Source organism: Corvus hawaiiensis, chromosome 8, assembly GCF_020740725.1.
Source record: "Corvus hawaiiensis isolate bCorHaw1 chromosome 8, bCorHaw1.pri.cur, whole genome shotgun sequence".
In the NCBI taxonomy this organism is placed as follows: domain Eukaryota; kingdom Metazoa; phylum Chordata; class Aves; order Passeriformes; family Corvidae; genus Corvus; species Corvus hawaiiensis.
Window position 1 is genome coordinate 9,016,554 of NC_063220.1, and position 17,931 is coordinate 9,034,484.

The 17,931-nt window shown below is 42.9% G+C and overlaps 1 protein-coding gene across 37 annotated transcripts in view; it reads right to left on the reverse strand.

Annotated features, from left to right (window-relative positions):
* The window catches only part of TCF7L2 (transcription factor 7 like 2), a 173,574-nt gene that overhangs the window by 20,552 nt on the left and 135,091 nt on the right, over positions 1 to 17,931 (reverse strand). For 29 of the 37 annotated variants that reach the window (XR_007205151.1, XR_007205152.1, XR_007205149.1 and 26 more), the window contains 3 exons: positions 6,600 to 6,732; positions 4,394 to 4,496; positions 1,648 to 1,734 (listed from right to left, as the gene is read on the reverse strand). Coding sequence is in view for 34 of the 37 variants with exons in the window: in XM_048311439.1 (XP_048167396.1) it covers positions 1,648 to 1,734; positions 4,394 to 4,496; positions 6,600 to 6,732 (323 nt within the window). In the remaining 3 variants the exon portion in view is untranslated. Of the gene's footprint in view, positions 1 to 1,647; positions 1,735 to 4,393; positions 4,497 to 6,599; positions 6,733 to 16,324; positions 16,732 to 17,931 lie in introns of those variants that run through there. The other 8 variants (XM_048311443.1, XM_048311435.1, XM_048311433.1 and 5 more) reach the window with 3 other exon arrangements.

A 17,931-nucleotide genomic window follows, 5' to 3' on the forward strand; every position in this document is an offset into this window, starting at 1 on the left:
GGCAGATTTCAGAGCCAGCCCTCGTCAGGAGAAGTGCCTGCTACCAATTTAGCAGGCTGAGGGCCCCGAGCTCCAACAACTCAATCTAAAGGGGGTCACAGGGTGGCACAAGCGAGTGTCAGCAAGTGCTGTTTAATTGCCAATCTAGGCTTCTCCATGGTGTTTAAAGTATAATGACCCATCACTTAATTCTGAGAAGTCCTGGCCCTGCTGCTGAATGGAATGAATATCAAAGGATGTGCTAGAACAGGGCAAGGAGCCTACATTTCCTATAACTGCCATAAGTATAATAGACCTCTACTTCTGTCGTCCCATTACCACAATAATGTATTTAATTTGCTGTGTACTCTTTTTAACTAGATACCTTTCATAAAATCTATCTTGGGAATATAGCCCCTCCCATCTCTCCCCTCCCTCAAATGACTAGCCTCTCTAATAATAATTAAACTAAATCAAGCTCTACTTTGCCTCACACCATGCCTACACATCTTTTATAGATATTAAAAAAGATTAAATGGGAGGAGGGAACCATTGTTTAAATTTGCAGCTCTCTCCCCAGCCCAGTATTTTTTTTCTGTGCTGGGACTACAAATTTTTTTTTTTTAAAGTTGATTTTCCAGTTGTGTCTCGATTTGCTGGACCAGCATTTTAATTTTAATTTTTAGCTTTTGGTTTACTTATCTAAAGCGCACACCACACTATTTTTCCACCCATTCACTCATGAGCCCTAGGTACAGATTTCCATTTCTCAATGAGGTGTGCTTCCTCCCAGCCCTCACCAGTCTTTTCCTCCTTAGATCATCTATGCACCAACATTCACATATTAAAGTGCAGAGATGGAGAGGAAGGGACAGAGCAGGGCAGAGACGTGGAACCTTGCTATGTAATGCATGCTAATTTAATTATGTGCCATCATCAAAATGGATTAGCTGTTTCAGCCCATCAGGAAAGCCTAAACTTCCACCGATTTAATTAACCAGGCTGAAAATCAGATGAACAGAAAATAAAACTATCATTAGGAGCAATTAGTGATTACTTAAACATAGTGCTGCCAACCAGTTTGTAAATAAAACTAGCAGCCCCTGGAAAATTAGATGGAATTAATTGGAGGTAGGGAGGGGGAGAAATATATACTTCTAAAGCTTTTGAGGGTCAGGCAGGCCCTTTTATGTTGACTATCAGTGTTTGGAGCTTTGGGAGGGGAAAACACAGCACAATAACCTTCCTCCCAACTCTGCTGAAGAGCAGTCCTCCTCCCTCCTGAGACTTCCCTCCCGCGCACACAGCGCTGCTCTGGCTGAAGGCCACCAAGAAAGCAAAGGGTATCACAACTTCTCCTCCTTGCTTTTTCAACATTATATTCTCCCAGCTCTTTCATTTAGTTTGGGTTTTAAAGATGGCTTCTCTCTCCTCCACCTCTCCCTCTAAAACAAGTTCTTGAGGCCCAGCGACAGCATTAGGACAGCACCTTCTCCTCACATGGGAAGACAGCCCTCGCCCTCTGCTCCACCCCACCAAAAAGCTAAGGATGGCTGTTTAACTGAAGTGCTTTCAGAAATCTGCTGCCTAGATGAAATGCTCTCCTCCAGAGAGTGGGAGGAGGAGCTACATTTGCTCTTGATTTAGGACCTCAGTATCTGAACTCACCTTGACATGGAAGCATTGACGGTCAGAGCTGTTGGGTAAGGGTGGCGGAAACCCCCTGTCGTGATTGGGTATACTGGCTGACCTTGCCTGGCAAAAAAGAAGGGAAAGAGAGAATAAGAGAACGGAAAAAAGGGTTTAAAAAAAAAAAAAAGAACAACAAAAAACTTCTCTCTGCACAGTAAGCTTTATTCTCATTTGATCAGAACAAAAATCTTGGGGATTGTACAGCAAGGATCAAAGGAAAGAAACACAGAACAATTTGAATGCCATAAATCTGATAGGAATGGCTAATTAAATTTTATAACCTCTGCTTATGTCAATAGAGACCCTCTCCCCAAGCTGAAACTAGGTGTTTTGTTGTAATAATTAAAGGCGAAGTCTCGCTTGCTTTAATGGAGCCATCACACTAATTGAGGGCTACACATCCAAAGGAAAACAATAATGAATGTAAATTTATACCAAAATAAAGTACAGTGAATCAAAGGACTTCAGTTGCGCTTTGGGCCTCTTTCGGTATTTAGATCTCGGTGAGAAAACATTAAATTAACAGAGCTTAATTTGTAGCCTTTTGTCAGATTAACAAGTGTTGACAAGAGTTACCGGGGGAGAGTCCCCAAGAAGTATTGTGGGTAACCAATAGACAATCACACCTCATTACAATAATTAAAAAATACAGCAACATGCAAAACAGCATCCTCATGAAAGACACACAACTTTTTCTGATGGAGGTTTGTCTGTGCTGGCTAGCTCATTTCATCTGTCCTTCAAATACATCATCTGAGTGGGCAGGATGCTTTTGGGGTGGGTACTATGCCAGAAACATGCAGGTCAGTGGAGGATGGATGGGTTGGGAAGTTGATGGTGAAGCACATGTGGCAAGGAGAGGGGAAATGAAAACCTTGGGTTACTTCTGTGAAGTTGGCCATGTTACTCTCCTAGAGTAGAAGCCCATGTGATGGTGCCACCCACAACAAAAACCACTGGGAGAAGCTGTAAGAGCTGTAAGAGCAAGCACACCATGGCGTTGACTTGTTCTAAAGCAGCTGGGATGACAGACTCTTCCAGAGACAGAGGTGTCCACTAGCACCTGTCTGGTGAAACTGGCCACACATGGCATCATTCACGTGCTTTGGCACCCATGGCATGATGTCCAAGGAGGACAAACCTGTGTCTGCACAATACAGATGAGCAATGAGGCACAGATCAGAGACAGTGAGGAGTTTCTTCCCTGCGCTCTCATGTCTTTCACCTTACTGACTTTTGGCACTAGCTAAGTGTATTTGTTTTAAATGTTGAGGCTGTTGCTGTCCAAGCTTGAGTTAAGGAGCTGACATGCATTCTACAATTGTTCAGGGTGTCCTTCGGAAAGGGTAAATCACCACAAAAGAGGAGGAATTTCAAATTTCAGGGAGCAATGCTTTGGGTTTTTCTTCTGCTTGTGATGTGCTCTCCTGAAGAAGCAACCTTCAGCAGAGAGCTGATGGACATGCTTCACCCTCGGGGTGGAAGAACCTCTACCCAAACAAGCTGCATGACCACTCACAAGGAAGGGCAGCCTGCAAAATGGCCAGAAGCTCCAGCTCTCCTCCATCATCACTTTTGTGCTTGAGAAAGGCCTCCAAACCCTCTGATGCCACCACCTCTTCTTGCCCGAGGCCTTGGGGGTATGTGGGGACCTCCTACTCTGCCCGGCTCTCCTACGGGGTATCAGCTCCAGTTCCTCATGGAGGACAAACTTGTGGAGAGGTATTTTAGCACAGCTGGCCAAACAACCTCAAGCAGGAGCAAACCATTTTGACCTTTGGGCAATTGATTTCTGTAAGAAATATGATCATCCCCAAAATTGAGGAGGCCTGTTACATGAGAAAAATGGGGTAACAGCCTTGATTTACAATGCAGGGAACTGTTGTATCCAGCAATACTAATGAATTTTATAAAAATTTAAATCAAATGCACTACACAAAAGGCTTGGGCAGTGCTTAAGTGTATTATAAACCTATTGAGAGATGGCAGTGTAAGAAAAAAAAGAAAATAAGGACTCAGTTACTGCAGGGAGCCTCATACCCAGCAAGGCTCTGCAAATGGGATCTGAGGAGTTGAAAAGAAAACAAAACCCCAAACTAACTTTCCATTGCTTTTTTCTTAACCAGTTTTAAAGTAAACTAATTCCTCTTTCTTGTTTAAAATTCCATTCCTCAGATGCCAATTGCCAACTGCCCAGCCACATCTCAGCCAGGAATGCTGCTCACTGGCTGATGTAAAGCTCTACTGTTTCACAAGAAAAACAAAAGGGTTTTCAACAGAGAAGGCAAATGAAATTTAAAATTGCAAATTTGTAGTGAGGATGGCCCTGAAAAAAAGAAAAAGGGTCTCTGAGAACCACCCTGAGCCCCCAGAAAACCAAATCTGAGAAAAACCCATGTGGTGCAGTGTAAGGGCAATAACAAGGAAAGGACGTTTCTGCAGAAGGGTTTAAAAATTCATGCTTCACGAGCTGTCAGCTGGTTGGGATGACATGCAAAGCTGTGTCTAACTGCTCGTGTTTGTTTAAGACCACATGACCTGGCATAAGTTTTAATTAACCTTCATGAGGTGGGCAAATCCATAACACTCAGTGAACTGGCAGTTGGCAAACTCATCCCAACACACACACACAGGTACACACACACACACACACACATATTTTACATAAATTTTACACATCAGAAAAAAGAAAAAAAGAAATTAAAAAAATGGAACTCCTTACTGTGGTACTAACCATCCTAGCGGATGGGGGATTTGTCCTACAGTGCCTGGTGATAATGGATAATAAGGAGATATATCTGGAGGATGTGGAGGCCTTGGAATTCCTATAGAAGAGGAACATAAAGCAGCATCAGTATTGAGACGTGGAAATAAATAAAATATAAAGAAAAAACACATATGTTTCTGAATTTCTGTCAATTTACTTTTATTACAGTTTTTGTGCCTTCACTTAGGGTTCTCAAAGGCTTTTTCATATCCTTATTTTTTAAACAAGAAACAATGATGTTATTCACTCCCTCAGTCACCTCTCCAGTCAGAGATAATTATTTCTGTTATTTAGAATTCAGAAGTCTCAGAAACTATTTTGGTGTGATGCTGTACTAGACAGTCTCTTAACTGCTCAACAGAAAGATGGACCCTGTAACAACTTCATGGTAATTTTAGTCTCAAAGTCAGCCAAAGGACCACAGGCCCTACCCCATGTGTTGACTGGGTACTCAATAACATGGTACTATTCCAAAGTAATCTCCAGAACAAGTTTAAAAGTCATTAAAATTGCAGATGATGTTTGCTTTTGAGCAAACCTAGGAAACCTTTCCTGAAACCATGACTGGAGGTGAGAGCCCCTGGATATACTTGGTGAAACCAGGGGCAGATGTTGAAGGTGTGCAGGGGAGGACAGAAGGCCCACCCATCCTCTCTGGGCCCGGTGCAGTTCCTACTCGGAAAGCAGAAACCAGCTCCAGACACAAGCCTTAAATATTAACGCTCCTTACCTTAAGAGCAAATAGGAATTACTCAGAGGAGTAAGGGTTACAAGGCTGGGTCTTTCAATTAACAAGCCAGGGCACAATTACACAGCAGAAGCAAAATTAAAACAGAGAGCATTAAAAAGAAGGGGTACTGTATTCAGGGCTAAAAACTATTTTTTTAAGTCACTTGGGAAGCTTTTAATCTCTAAATTAAATCTCCTTGTGTGACATTTTCGTGCAGACATTGCTTTTTCTCCATTACAAAACCCAAACAGATTAACTGAGCTTTAACTATCCAGTGAGCTATTTGCACACTTGAAAGAACGCTCACAGAAGAAAAGTAAACAGTCTACAGACGTTAATCATATGTTTTACGATAACCATTTAAAAGCTATTCCCTGTACTACCATTATTTAAATGAGAGGTTGACTGTGCCATTCACTTGCAATACCCAAGGATGGTGAGATGGATTCCTTTCAAGCCACTGTGAAGTCGGCATTAAGCACAATTAAAAGGGGGCCCCAGTCGAAGCACAGCGAGTGAAAACCAGCTAATGCACAGCCTCATTCAAGGGCTGGAGTTCAGATAAATTATCTGCCTAAGTTAGGGCTGACACAGAGTGATTCCTTTGACATGAATTCTGTTTCTGATGAACTCCCCAATTAACTAAATGGAGTTTGGATTAACAAAACCAAAACCACTGCCACTAGGAACTCAATGCAGCCTGGAGAAAGAAGATTGACACTGTTTGACTTCTTTGGGACCTCAGGTTAAAAAGGGACTCTTAAAAAGTTAGAATAACATGTAAATTCTACTCTGTAACACCAATAAATCTAGTCAGGGTTTTACGTGGTGCTCTATATTCAAGCAGAGTGCCCTTCAGGCTGAACTTAGAGTTGGGTAGACTTACATTGGGGAAAAGAGTTGCAAGTGTAAAGCTGGAGCTAAGTAGTTACAGTGGATGAAAATTCAACATTATAGAAGAAAAATTGCTGAACTCCTGACACAGAAACAATGGGATTTGGGGAATTAAAAGAGATTCATTTTGAAACCGGTCATGACCCACCACCTTTAAAATTCCAGCTGCAATTTTGTAAGTGCAGATCACAGAACGTACATGTTTAATTCTCTGGGTCGTGCATGCAAACCAAGCACTGGTAGATCGAACTACCAGGTGGGGTATCATGCTTGCAAAGAAACACACCTGCAAGCGACCCCACACAGGCAACTCTGGTGTCACTGCAGAAGCTCTATGAAAATTTACCCAGTAGGTTTCCTTCTGAAGCTTAATTGGCTTAAAAAGGAAGTATTTTGCCTGGGTTTGACATTTTACATGCCCCCTTTGGTGCTCCAGCATGGGAAATCTGCTCTCCCGCACTCCTCTCCCCTAATGTGCAGAAAGGAAAGATCCACCCACTCCCTCTCAAAAGAAGCCCCAAAATACTTCCCACCTACCTGTTTTGGGATCTACGTCAGCTGGTAAGTGTGGAGGAGGGTTTCCTGGTGTGAAGTGCTCATTGCTGTATGTGATAAGCGGCGTAAGAGGGTGTACATGGTGTGGGTGCTGCACAACTGGCACTTTGTTAGACTGTCAAGAGAAAAAGGTTGACGGCGTTAGGGCAGTGCTGGGCATCCCCCCCACAGCAGCACGAGGTACAACATACAAAAATCTGAGTAGCCAGCATTTCAATGCGATCCTCAGACTTTTCCAGATCCCTTCGTGGTGTCACCCTTGCAGTTCTCCCACCCTCTTGCTTAAAACCTCCTCACACACTTTCCCTGCTGTTGAGGTCCTTTAATCTTTTTGACCTGTCATGCTCCTGTATGGAGCAACAGCAATTCTTTAAAAATTTTCCTTTTTATTTTATAATCTTGTGCTTCACCTCCAAGATGCAGGCAGACTTCTCAGTGAGGGGCTGAGAGAGTCCCCCATTTAATTAGCAGGAGACCCAAATGCTCACTGACCTATAGGTCCTCTCCTCTCCCCTTCCTGTCCTCACTCTCAATTCTGCATTTTACTGCTCATTGCAAATACTCCAGATAAAAAGCCTTTGTAGTGCTGGAGTATTCCCTTCATCAGCAAGCATTAAGCTGACAAGCGATCACCTGCATATTTTATATATATATATTTTAAAAGAGCTGATTAATTATCAATTCATCAGAGAGCACTAATAAATGGAAACTGGATACTGATTAATTAGGCTACTAAAATATTCAGCTATATAAATAATGGCAAAACCCCCCAGATAAAGCCATTGAAATTAACACTCTTGTAGGGGGAATAATCATGCAGATATCATGAGGTTTTCCCCATCACATTCCTAGCTCTGGGGGAAAAAAAAATCTTTTTCTCAACAACAATAAAAAAAAAATTTTAAAAAGGAGTGAATGAATGAAAGAAAAGGCAGGCTGAACTGTAACTTACCCTTACAAGATCACAAAGAAAAAATTAAGCTGAAACAAGCGAACCGCTGGACCATTTACTGAGAGTAATCCAATTGCAAAAAACCCTATTCCCCATAGAGGATTTTCACTAAAATCCTACAACAGGGACATTTAACCAGATTAGGTACCAGCAAAGATAAAGAGGCTGGTATTAGATGATGAATGGATTAGAGTCAGGTTTCATTTTAGAATGTGTCTTCATTTCCTTTTATTACTTTAAGTAAGGAACAACTTGCATTAACATCAAGTAAAAGGAATCACATTAAAATAAAGTAGTGATACCACGGTGGCCGTGATAGCGCCGCTGCTGTTCAGGGTCTGTCAGCACTCTCCTGCTCACCCTCCTGCTCCAGGATGGCTCCAAGCCCACTGCTCACTCCCCAGCACCCCCAAACACACGCACACACCCTCACTGTGCCACCTTAGACATGCTATTGCTATTATCTGATCTTGCTTCCAATGCTCTGAGCTTCCCTTAAAAGCATTTCAAAAATAATTCAGTTATTCTTTGGGAATGAGCTTGTGGGGAAGGAAGAGAGAAGACAAACTGGGAGCAAGGAATAAAAGAAACATCTGTCTTCCCTGCATAAACAAGAAGTCCCTCCGTCATGCTTTGGCCTCGTGAAGCCCCTTTGGCTCCCCCAGCCCCAGCCCCTGCCATACACGGCTATTTGGGCTCACTGCTTTGATAACCTGCAGAAAAAAGTGTGCATCCAAAAGAAGCAAGCCAAGAGCTGTGCTTGTGCTTCCCACGACTTCTCCTGTGTTCTTCACCATGTTCATCTCTTTTTGCCACCTTTACATGGGATGACTCCTCTCTACCACCAAGCACTTGGTACAGGGGATTCCCATGTCAAGTGGCCACCATGCAGGACAGAGCGTGGTCACAACAGCCAGGGCTGTGATTTACAGCACATTCTGTTGGCTGGGTTGTGGGTCAGATCTTCTGCCAGCTCAACAGCCAAGGACAACTTTTGGCCACACAGATCCATAATGGTTTCACATCAGAGGAGATATGAGGATTTGGCTCTCCAAGTTCAAAAAGCCAAAGGAGATGCTCTAACCCAAAACTGTTCTCTTTCAAGTGAACCAACCAAAGCAATCCAAAAGTAACTGAAAGCTTTGGCAAGGGCTTCACCTAACAAATCATATTTCACACCATACAAAGTAGCAGGCATCTACTTAACAACACATGACATTATAAGCCAAATGACCAGTTGATGGGGTTCACAAAAATGATCATTTCCAATAAGAGCTATTTTTTCTGGCCAAGAACTGTGTGAACTCCTGCTGGTAGGTGACCCACAGTGTGGCCCCATTTATTGAAGAAATTAATACATGCTGTAGCTTTGTGTTCTCCCAACTCTATCTTCACATCATTGCAAACCTCACCCAGGCCCTGACAGACATTAAGGGCTGTCTTCCACAGAGAGCTTATTTTCATAGAAACTGGAGCTGGCTAGTTAAAAAAATAAGTAAGTGATAGAATAACATTAGAAGGTCAGACTTAAGCCGACAAACACGAAACAACACGTGAAAGGAAAGCTGGACTGACATGGCTCCATCACCAAAGCCAGATGTACCATAGGGGGTTACATGTAAACTCTGGGAAATCACCACTCGTTGCTTTGATATACCAATACCACCTGCAATATCTCCACAAAACAGAACAACTGCTAAATTATGATGCATTTTACTTAACATGTTTCAGAGAGAAATAAAAAGCAAAAGGAAAAACAAATAAAAATCAACAACTAAAAGCTTGAACCTCAAGTCTGCAAATTTTTCTTCCAGTAAGTAATTTTTATTTGGGCGACTACCATGCACTCAAACAGACCACTCATATAAAGGTGCAAGGGAAGGATACTTTTTTGCCATTATGATGATGCTGGGGCAGAGGTGGGGGGAGAATGTACCAGGGGAAAGGGAGAAACTGTCACATGCATGCTCAAAAATATGCTGTTTGAGACAGAAGAGTGTAATCCACTTCCCAGCGAATCAGTTGGCATCTGTACCACCACCCAGGGACAGGTTTCCATTCTGTTTTGCACTGTTTAGCACACACTGGGGAAAGGGACCATAACTCCCCTCAGAACAGCACACACAGTTTGCAAGCCAAGCTAATCATGCATAATATGCTAAACAAGCTGCTCTTAAAAAGTACCATTCCTGAAGTTAACTAAGCTTCCTTGGAAAAGAGAAAAATAAAGGACTATCTGGGAAAGAGCAGGATTAATCCTGCAGATGCATCTTCCTATGAAATCAATGGGAGCTCTGCCTGAGTAATAAGTGTGGTCCTAAACCCATCCACTGGCAATGAAAGGTAAACTACAGAAGCCATCAATAGGAGACACCTATTAGATGACTTTAGACATCTCCCTGCAAAAGGCAATATTCTCCAATATACATTTGTGAGTACTTTATCAAGTGCAGTTTTAAGCTAAAAGCCATTGGGAGATGCAGGGGTTGCTCTGGCAAGTTCAAGAGCTCCATTTATGGCTCTGTCAGGCACGGAAGGGGAGCTGCACTGGTACACACAGATTAGCATCAGGACATGTGGTAACAGGATAGGAACAAGTGGAGATTTCTAAAAAGAAATCCCAGCATCTACAAAGTACCACGTCCTCTGCTGATGAATCACCCCTCTCCACTGAAATCTGAGGTCTCATATGCTGGGTTAGAGGGCACGGTAAAGAATTGCAAAAAAACAAGAGAAGTTTGCTTTTCTTGATAACTGCTGCCTGAAGCAAACCACAGGAAAGTGTCCCCATAGGGGCTCTACTACTTAATTTCTCTATATGAATTTGAAATGCTTCTGGGAGTGCTTAAACACAGATCAGTATAAACAATAATGGAGCTCTAGAACAAAAAACATTCCCACACCAAAACCACAACAAATTTTGGACTGATAAATGTTTGAGAGGAATACTGAGATCCATTTAGGCTAAGTTCTGATAGGTGCCTTTAGGGAACAAAAAACCCTATCTGAACTTCAGATTTAAACTGCAGGGGATTGTGTGTATGAATTGCTGTGTATTAGTCTTTGTTACATGGTAAGGACATTTCATTAACAGGATGAAAGATGCTACTATGTATATACAGCCCAATTTAATACACCCCACTGATGAATACTCCCCATTTACTGAAGAAGTTAATACATGCTGTATAAATCAATAGTTCCTAAGTCTCTGAAAGCAACGTAAGACTTGCACAAGATGAAACATTGTATTGTTCAGCACACAAAGAGAAACCAACCTCTAAACAGGAAGAGTTTACTACTGCAATTTCTGTTTGCAAAATCATAGCTTGTTTGGCTTTGCTAACAAAAACATGGTATCAACTCAAAGTCAGAGAAAAACATGCCAGAGACACCAGAGGATGCCCTCACTAGGAAAATGCGGGGTTAGTAAAGGCAGGTCTGCACAAAAAGCCACCCAGGCTGAAAACAAGCCATCATGCCATGGCAGCATCACAGCAGCCAAAGCCTTCGGCCTCCAACTCCTTTCCAGTGCATCCCGAGGGCAGGGCAGGGGGATGCTCCTGCACCAACCCAGCCTGAAACTCCAGTAGCTGCCAGCACAGGCCCTGGAGCTGCATCCCCTTCCCTGACCTGGGTGGCCATTGAAATGTCCTTAAAGCCCTGTGAGGCAGGGAGGTGCTGCAGCCCACCAGGCACCCCTCAACCACCCGCGGCTAGGAGCACGGCATGGGAGGGACTGAGCAGCTACTTGCACCCAGACTCCAGAGCCCTGGCCCCTTCCTCCACTACCAGAGGAACGAGAGCTCGCCATCCTCCTGAAAACCTATTAACCAAGAGACACTGAAAACAAATGGAGCTAGAGCTCCGCCTGTCTTTTTGCCACATCCTCCTCTTCCCCACTGCTCTCCTTTTCTGCTGAAGAAAGATGGGCCCTGAAAGTGCTTTTATGAGCCCAATACAATAAAACAAAAGCAGCACAGAAGAGGGTTTGTCAGCCTTTTCCCCTCCTCCAGGGTGGATGCAGGTCGACAGTGGTCTTGAATTAGCAGGCCCTCCTGGAGTTACTCCCTGGGCTTAGCAAGGAGTACCACGCAATACCAGTTCACATTAAAAAATAGGTTTATAAATTGTTTCTCTCTATTTTCCAGATGATGTTACTGCAGTTATGCTGACTGTGGTCAGTGAAATTCTAAAGGATGCTCCTGAACTACTCTGCAGCTCCAAAGATGCTCATAAAAGGAGTTTCTTTTTTTCTAAAGGTTGATCTCTCCCTGATTCGGCCTAGGAATGACATCCTTACACCACACTCATCCCCTCACCACCCTGACACCCTACACAAATCAGGAAATTAAGCTGCAAGTAAAAGCAAACCCCAAAATATTGCTGCAAATATTGAAATATTTTTCCACTTCCAGCAGAGTCGCCACCACCCAAAGCCAAGCATCAATAAGCAGAGCATCAGTAAGCACCACTGCAGCCCTGGGGATCACCCACATCAGTAGCCACTCTGAGTGGCACCCCGAACTACAGGGAACTGCAAACCATTTAGGTTAACTGAGAAGCTAAAGCCAACCAAACCAGGTATATGTAATTTGGTACTCGTCCCCTTCCCAAGCATAAAAATTCAACACTACTGATAAAGCATTTCCGAAAAAAAGGGGAAGATTTAGTTTTACCCAGCCCTGCTTAGCTAGTGGAGTCGCAGTTTATTTTTTTTAAGGACGCTTTCACACCTGACTAAGCATTCCTGAAAACTACTTCCCCTTGCTCCTTCATGGCTGATGCAGTGGCCTGAGCCCTTTCTCAGTTTAATGTAGCTGATTCCTGCCTAAGGTCCTGCCCTAAGCTAACTGCCCATTGTAGCAGGAGACAAGGCCTCCATTGATAATCGCAACTCGCCCTGCTAAAAAAAGGCTCATTTTCTTCTTTCACACAAACGATGACAGGAGCACTGACAACCATGTGCTGGGACAATACCCTCCCAAGGCAGAGCCTTAAAAAAAAGAAACCCAAAAAACCCCGCAACAACCCCCACTGCCCTACCATTAGTAATTTAAAAAAATCCTAAAAATGGGGACATACACACACTTTTGCGACCTTCTGTTTCTTCCCCTTCCCTCCTTGACCACTTCCCAAAGCCAGCGAGTGCCTACCTGCTCGTGCAAGAACTGCTGGCTTTCCAACAAAACCCCGTGGTCTATTCGCAGTCTCTCAGACAAAACAACAAAATCAGCTTCCTGGCTCTAAGTGTCCAGCAATTCATTCATGAGAAGAATCGTTTTGGTTTTTTCCCCCCTTTAAGTCTGATGAAGTGTCCCCTGAATATTGGAGAGCTAAGCCACTGTGCTTGACATTTTTCCACATCCTTCCTGTCAGGGAGCAAAGGTACTGAGGGGAGGGGGTGGGGAAATGAGGATTTAAGATGTTCAGGAAATTTCCACTTAATTTCGCCAAAAGGCAATTATGTGAAATGATCTGGTGACAATTAGCATACGCCAAATCCTCTAGTGTACAAGGGGAAGGACTGGGGTTTAGCTATCTAATTACCGCCTGTTAGTTCCGATGCAGCAGGATAAAACACACTAGTAGTAAAACATTATTAAGTGTGCTCACACTCTGCTTTCAAAGCTGTGGAGGGCTGTAAGTTTAATGCTTTGGTATTTGGAGTGGGTTTCTTCAGGGTTTTTTTTAAGTAAAAGAAAGAAACTTGGGGTTTTAAACACAAATTAAGTGCTGCAGTCTTGGACAATGTGGTGTTACTCTAATGTCAGGTCAGACCCAAACAAGCACCTGCTACACAACTGTGTATTTTGAGATCCTTCAGCAACACTGGAATTACATTTATGACAGTTAGATTCTACCTTACTTATTCTCTTAAGGCTTCACTGATAAAGAGAAAGCACTCTGCTCACCTGCTCTGCCTGACCTTGGCATATGAATTCAGACACCAATTACATCATCTATAGCCCAGAACTGTGGCCTGCATGTATCCAGGCAAGCCTTACACTGAGTATCGAAATTAGAGATGATTTGATCAACAGGTGGATTTTCCCTTACCAAGAGGACAGGGTAGTGCTCAGTCCCTTCAAGTTTCAGGTAATAAAGTACCCAGATTTATTTCTTCCATTACAAAAGGAGAGGCAGTTTGTTCCCCAATGTGACAAATACTCAGTGCTTTCTTTGCATACTTCAGTTAATTTTAATTACTAGACAGATACTACCTCTGCAGAGCAGGCAAGCCTTCGTTCATTCTAACAAGGCAAAAAAGCAGAAACACTTGGCACATATTACAGTAAAACTGAAAAATACCTTTTTGTTAAGCCATACCAATACAAGGTGTGCCGGATGCACAACCACTCAGCAAAAAGATGGGTGAAACCAAAGCAGGTCTTTGGGAAATGGTCCTGAACACAAATAGAGTAGGAAGGGGAGAGGCACAGAGCAATAACACAAAAATTAAGAGAAGATGAGAAGCAGAGAGAAAAGCAAATATAAGCAAAATACTGCTTATAATTGCCTCAATAGACCTTATTACATGCTTTTGTGTGAATACCTAGTCATGCAATTTGACTCACTGCCCAACAATCTCTGATATGCCTCATTATAAACAGCTTTAATTCTTGCTTATAAACCACTTACTTCAACACTAGACGGACATATACTGTAGGAGAAATAGCTCCTGATTTTTATTAGGGTATCTGTGATTTCTGTCTATAGCAAGACTTTGAATGTGAAACTGTTGAAAAACTGCAAGAAATGAAAGAAAATCAGCATGTATGCCTATACCCTCTTGTACTTGGCAATTTCAGTAACAACACCATTATTTTAAAACTATCATGCACATACATGCCTTAAGATATGATGACAAGTTTTCAGCACAGCTTTTTAAAAGGGAGCATTCACAAATTATAGTGCACTGTGCTCAACACCGATATGCAATATACCTAGCAAATGTATATTAAATCACCTAACAAATAACAAGGTTTTAAAAACTGTTTTCATTTTTTAATGTGCTCAAAACATTACATCCCACACAAAGCCATTAAGTGATGAAATTATTAAGTAAGTCCAGATCAATTATTTCCTGAATAAATTCAAAAAAGTCTCCCCAAAAATGCTATGTTAAATGCACATCAGAACTGAAACACCTTGCAGGTATTTCAGAAGGAAAGTAACAGGCACATTTACACAGTGCTGTCAGGCCTTTTGCCCCAAGTCCCAGTAAAAAAATTCCTCTAAAGGTAAAACATTTGTGAGATCTCACCATCAGTCCTGCAAAACCTGCACACACAACAACACGCAGTGAAAGAAGAAACACCTGTCCTTTTAGATTAATTAATTTTAGACAAATTTTACAGAATTTCATCCCTTGTTTTATATAAGAAAAGGCAAATAAATCAACTAAGCTACTCAGGGGAAAGATACCACAAAGTACTGAAGTGATAGAAAATCCTCCTCCTGGATCAAGTGACTCTGTAAGCAAGTCTGGCAGAGTTAGAAAAGGAAACAGCAGAAAACTCAAGACTTCCACAAAACCACCAGTGAAAATGTGATGCGCTGTAGAATTCTTCAATTAGTTTCTATTTTCTGTGTACAAGTACACGTAATACACAAAACTGGCTGAGGGGTAGCTTTACTTTCTGTAGTATATAATAATAGGAGAAAGAAAGTCTCATGGACCTCTGACAGCAAACAGAACCACTGTATTAAAACGAGTTATCTCATATTTATCAGCATTCTCTCTTATTTTTCATATTCCTTTATCACTGGGTAAAATAATTGTTATGTAGTGTCCCCAAAATTTTCACCTTTCACATTACAGCTGAGCTTTCTGAAGAATTCAGAAAATTTAACTGTCAACCAAACACAGGATCAGAAGCACCCAATAAATAGTACTATGTACTATTTTTAATAACTAAAACAAAAGATCTCGTTTTGTGTATGGCAAGAGTTAAACCATTCCACCTCCAAACCCCCTTAACTGTATCGAATGTGCCCTGCTAAAAACCAACTTTTCTTCCTTTAAGAAAAAAACCCCAAACCCAAACATTTTTACCTTCATGGTTTCAGAGTTTAGGAAATATCGTACTGAACTGAAGAAAGCTTTGAAGTGGCCCCCTCCGCCCCAAAGGAAAAAAAGAGAAGAAAAGCTAGTGATGTCATGGTCACTGTGTGACTGCCTGACTGCGGATGTAACACAGCTCTACACGCGCACACACTTCTCCCTCGCTGGTAACCATTGTTCAGCAGCCAGGAATCAGCCCCCGAAACCTGCTGCACACCGGGCTCTGAAACACCGCCCCGCCAACAGACCCTGATCCCACCCTGGATGCACGAGGAAAAAATTCCTTTCCCCCCTCCCTCCCCCCCAAGCAAACCCCAAACCCGGGCGGAGGGAAGGGCACAGAGGAGGAGTGCAACAACTGTCCCGCTGCACCATTGTGTCGTGACAGAGCGGCTCTGCCGCTCGCTCCTCGCCACTGCTGTCAAATTAAGTGGCATCGAAAAGTCGCGCTTCCCCTACTAAAAAAGACGATTACCATAAAATAAATAAATAAAAACAGAGTCGCTAACAAAGGTCACAGCTGGAGATGCTTGCTTGATTTCTCATGCTTCCACCCCCCCCCTTTTTTTTTTTTTTTGATTCCACACAGGAAGAAAGGGAAGGAGAGGAAGAGAGGAGGAGAGGGAGAGAAGTCACATCAGAAGTTCAATGGTCAAGACGGAAAGCGCGCACGCAGAAAGTGCTACTCACCCAGCAATTCAAATTGAGATGCCAGCAGCCGAACTGCTGGAAGAGAGAGAACCCAGAGGCAAGCGCTCCTCCTTTACCACTCAAATCTTCCATTCCCACTAAAATTGCATCCCTCGGGTACATAACAGCTTTGTCTTTCCTTCTGTTAACCTCAAAAACTTTTTTTCTTTACTGTCTAGATGCCAATTGTGCTGGCTTTGTATTATTTTCCTTGCAGCTTTTCTCTCTCTTTTTCTTTCCCCGCTCCCCCCCTTCACTTAAAGTACTGGAAAAGCTGTCTTAAAAGATCAAGATGTCTCCAGTTTTTTGGCCTGGTGTTTTCTGAATGCTCAAAATCCACTGTCATGTTGGCTGTGAGAAGTGTCTTATTTCTAAATTGTCGGCTGCAGTTATCAAAATTTAGAGAAGCCTCCTGTCTTTTCCAATATAGCACTTTACCATCACCCTTCCAGAGAGTGGGGGAAAGACTTTCCTCGCCCCCCCCCCCCCCCCCCCCACGCAGGTATGTCTGTTCACAAGAGCTAAAAAGCAGTTACTTTGGAAATCAATGACAATGCTACTCCAAGCCAGGTTGCGCAGGTATTACTAAGTGCAGTGAGGAAATGCCGGCCAGCCGTGAGGGAGCATGATCAGTTAAGTGTAGCAAGCAGTCACTTTATCTGCAAGATTGTCAAATCCCTCAAAACAAATTTCTTAGGGGGAGAGCTGTAAGGAAAGTGTATTTTCTTGTCATTGTAACACTGAGGTGACATTTGGCAGACCTTTAGCATTAGCTCTGTTCTCTCCCCCTCCTCCCTTTTCCTTTAGTATTTAATATTTCTGTAAAACACTGACCTACTGCAACAGGGATGCAAGACAAACTTCGAGATAGATAATGTTATGGTGCCCTGGTTACTGTATTTTCCCAAGCTGTTTCTAAAAGAGAATTAACAGGGGTACCTGAGAGCATTGCTGAACCGAGCAAGGCTAAAGCCTTCTGCCCTGCGCCTTGCTCTTGCCTACGAGCATTCCAAGATACCCGCTTCCTAAATCTGAGCCGGCTATCGCAGACATCCGAGTTTGCCAAGAGTCAATCTCTCATCTCCTTTTTATCCTTTTCCCTAAAGTTGTAAAGTAGTTACTCTGCAACAAGGGCAAAAGCTAAAAAGCGTGGTTTAGCAGGAAACAATTAGAAAAAGGTGGCTGCGTTGTTCCCCTCCTCACTTTCTAAGCAAATTTGTTAACGCTGATGGATGCTGCATGCACAGGGAGCAATCACCATATGGGACGGACGCTGCTGCAGACGAGGCACTGGAGGAGACCAGTTGCAAACACTTGTCTTCCCCACGCACATCTGGGTGATCACATCAACGAGTTCTCTCCCCCCTCACCCCCAAAGCGTGAAACAACAGGACCAAATAAATATAGGGGTAAAAATAAAACTGTTTCAAGGAGGGAGACCTTGAGTGTATCCAAGTTTGCCTTTTAAGCGTCCGTTTAATCTGCAGGGGCCACGGGCTAAACAAAATATAACAAATGACAACGAAACACAAACTGGCACCCAGGCCCTGGGGAAAAAAAAAAGAAGAGGAGCAGAAGAAGTACACGGGGGAAAATTTGTGCAGTCC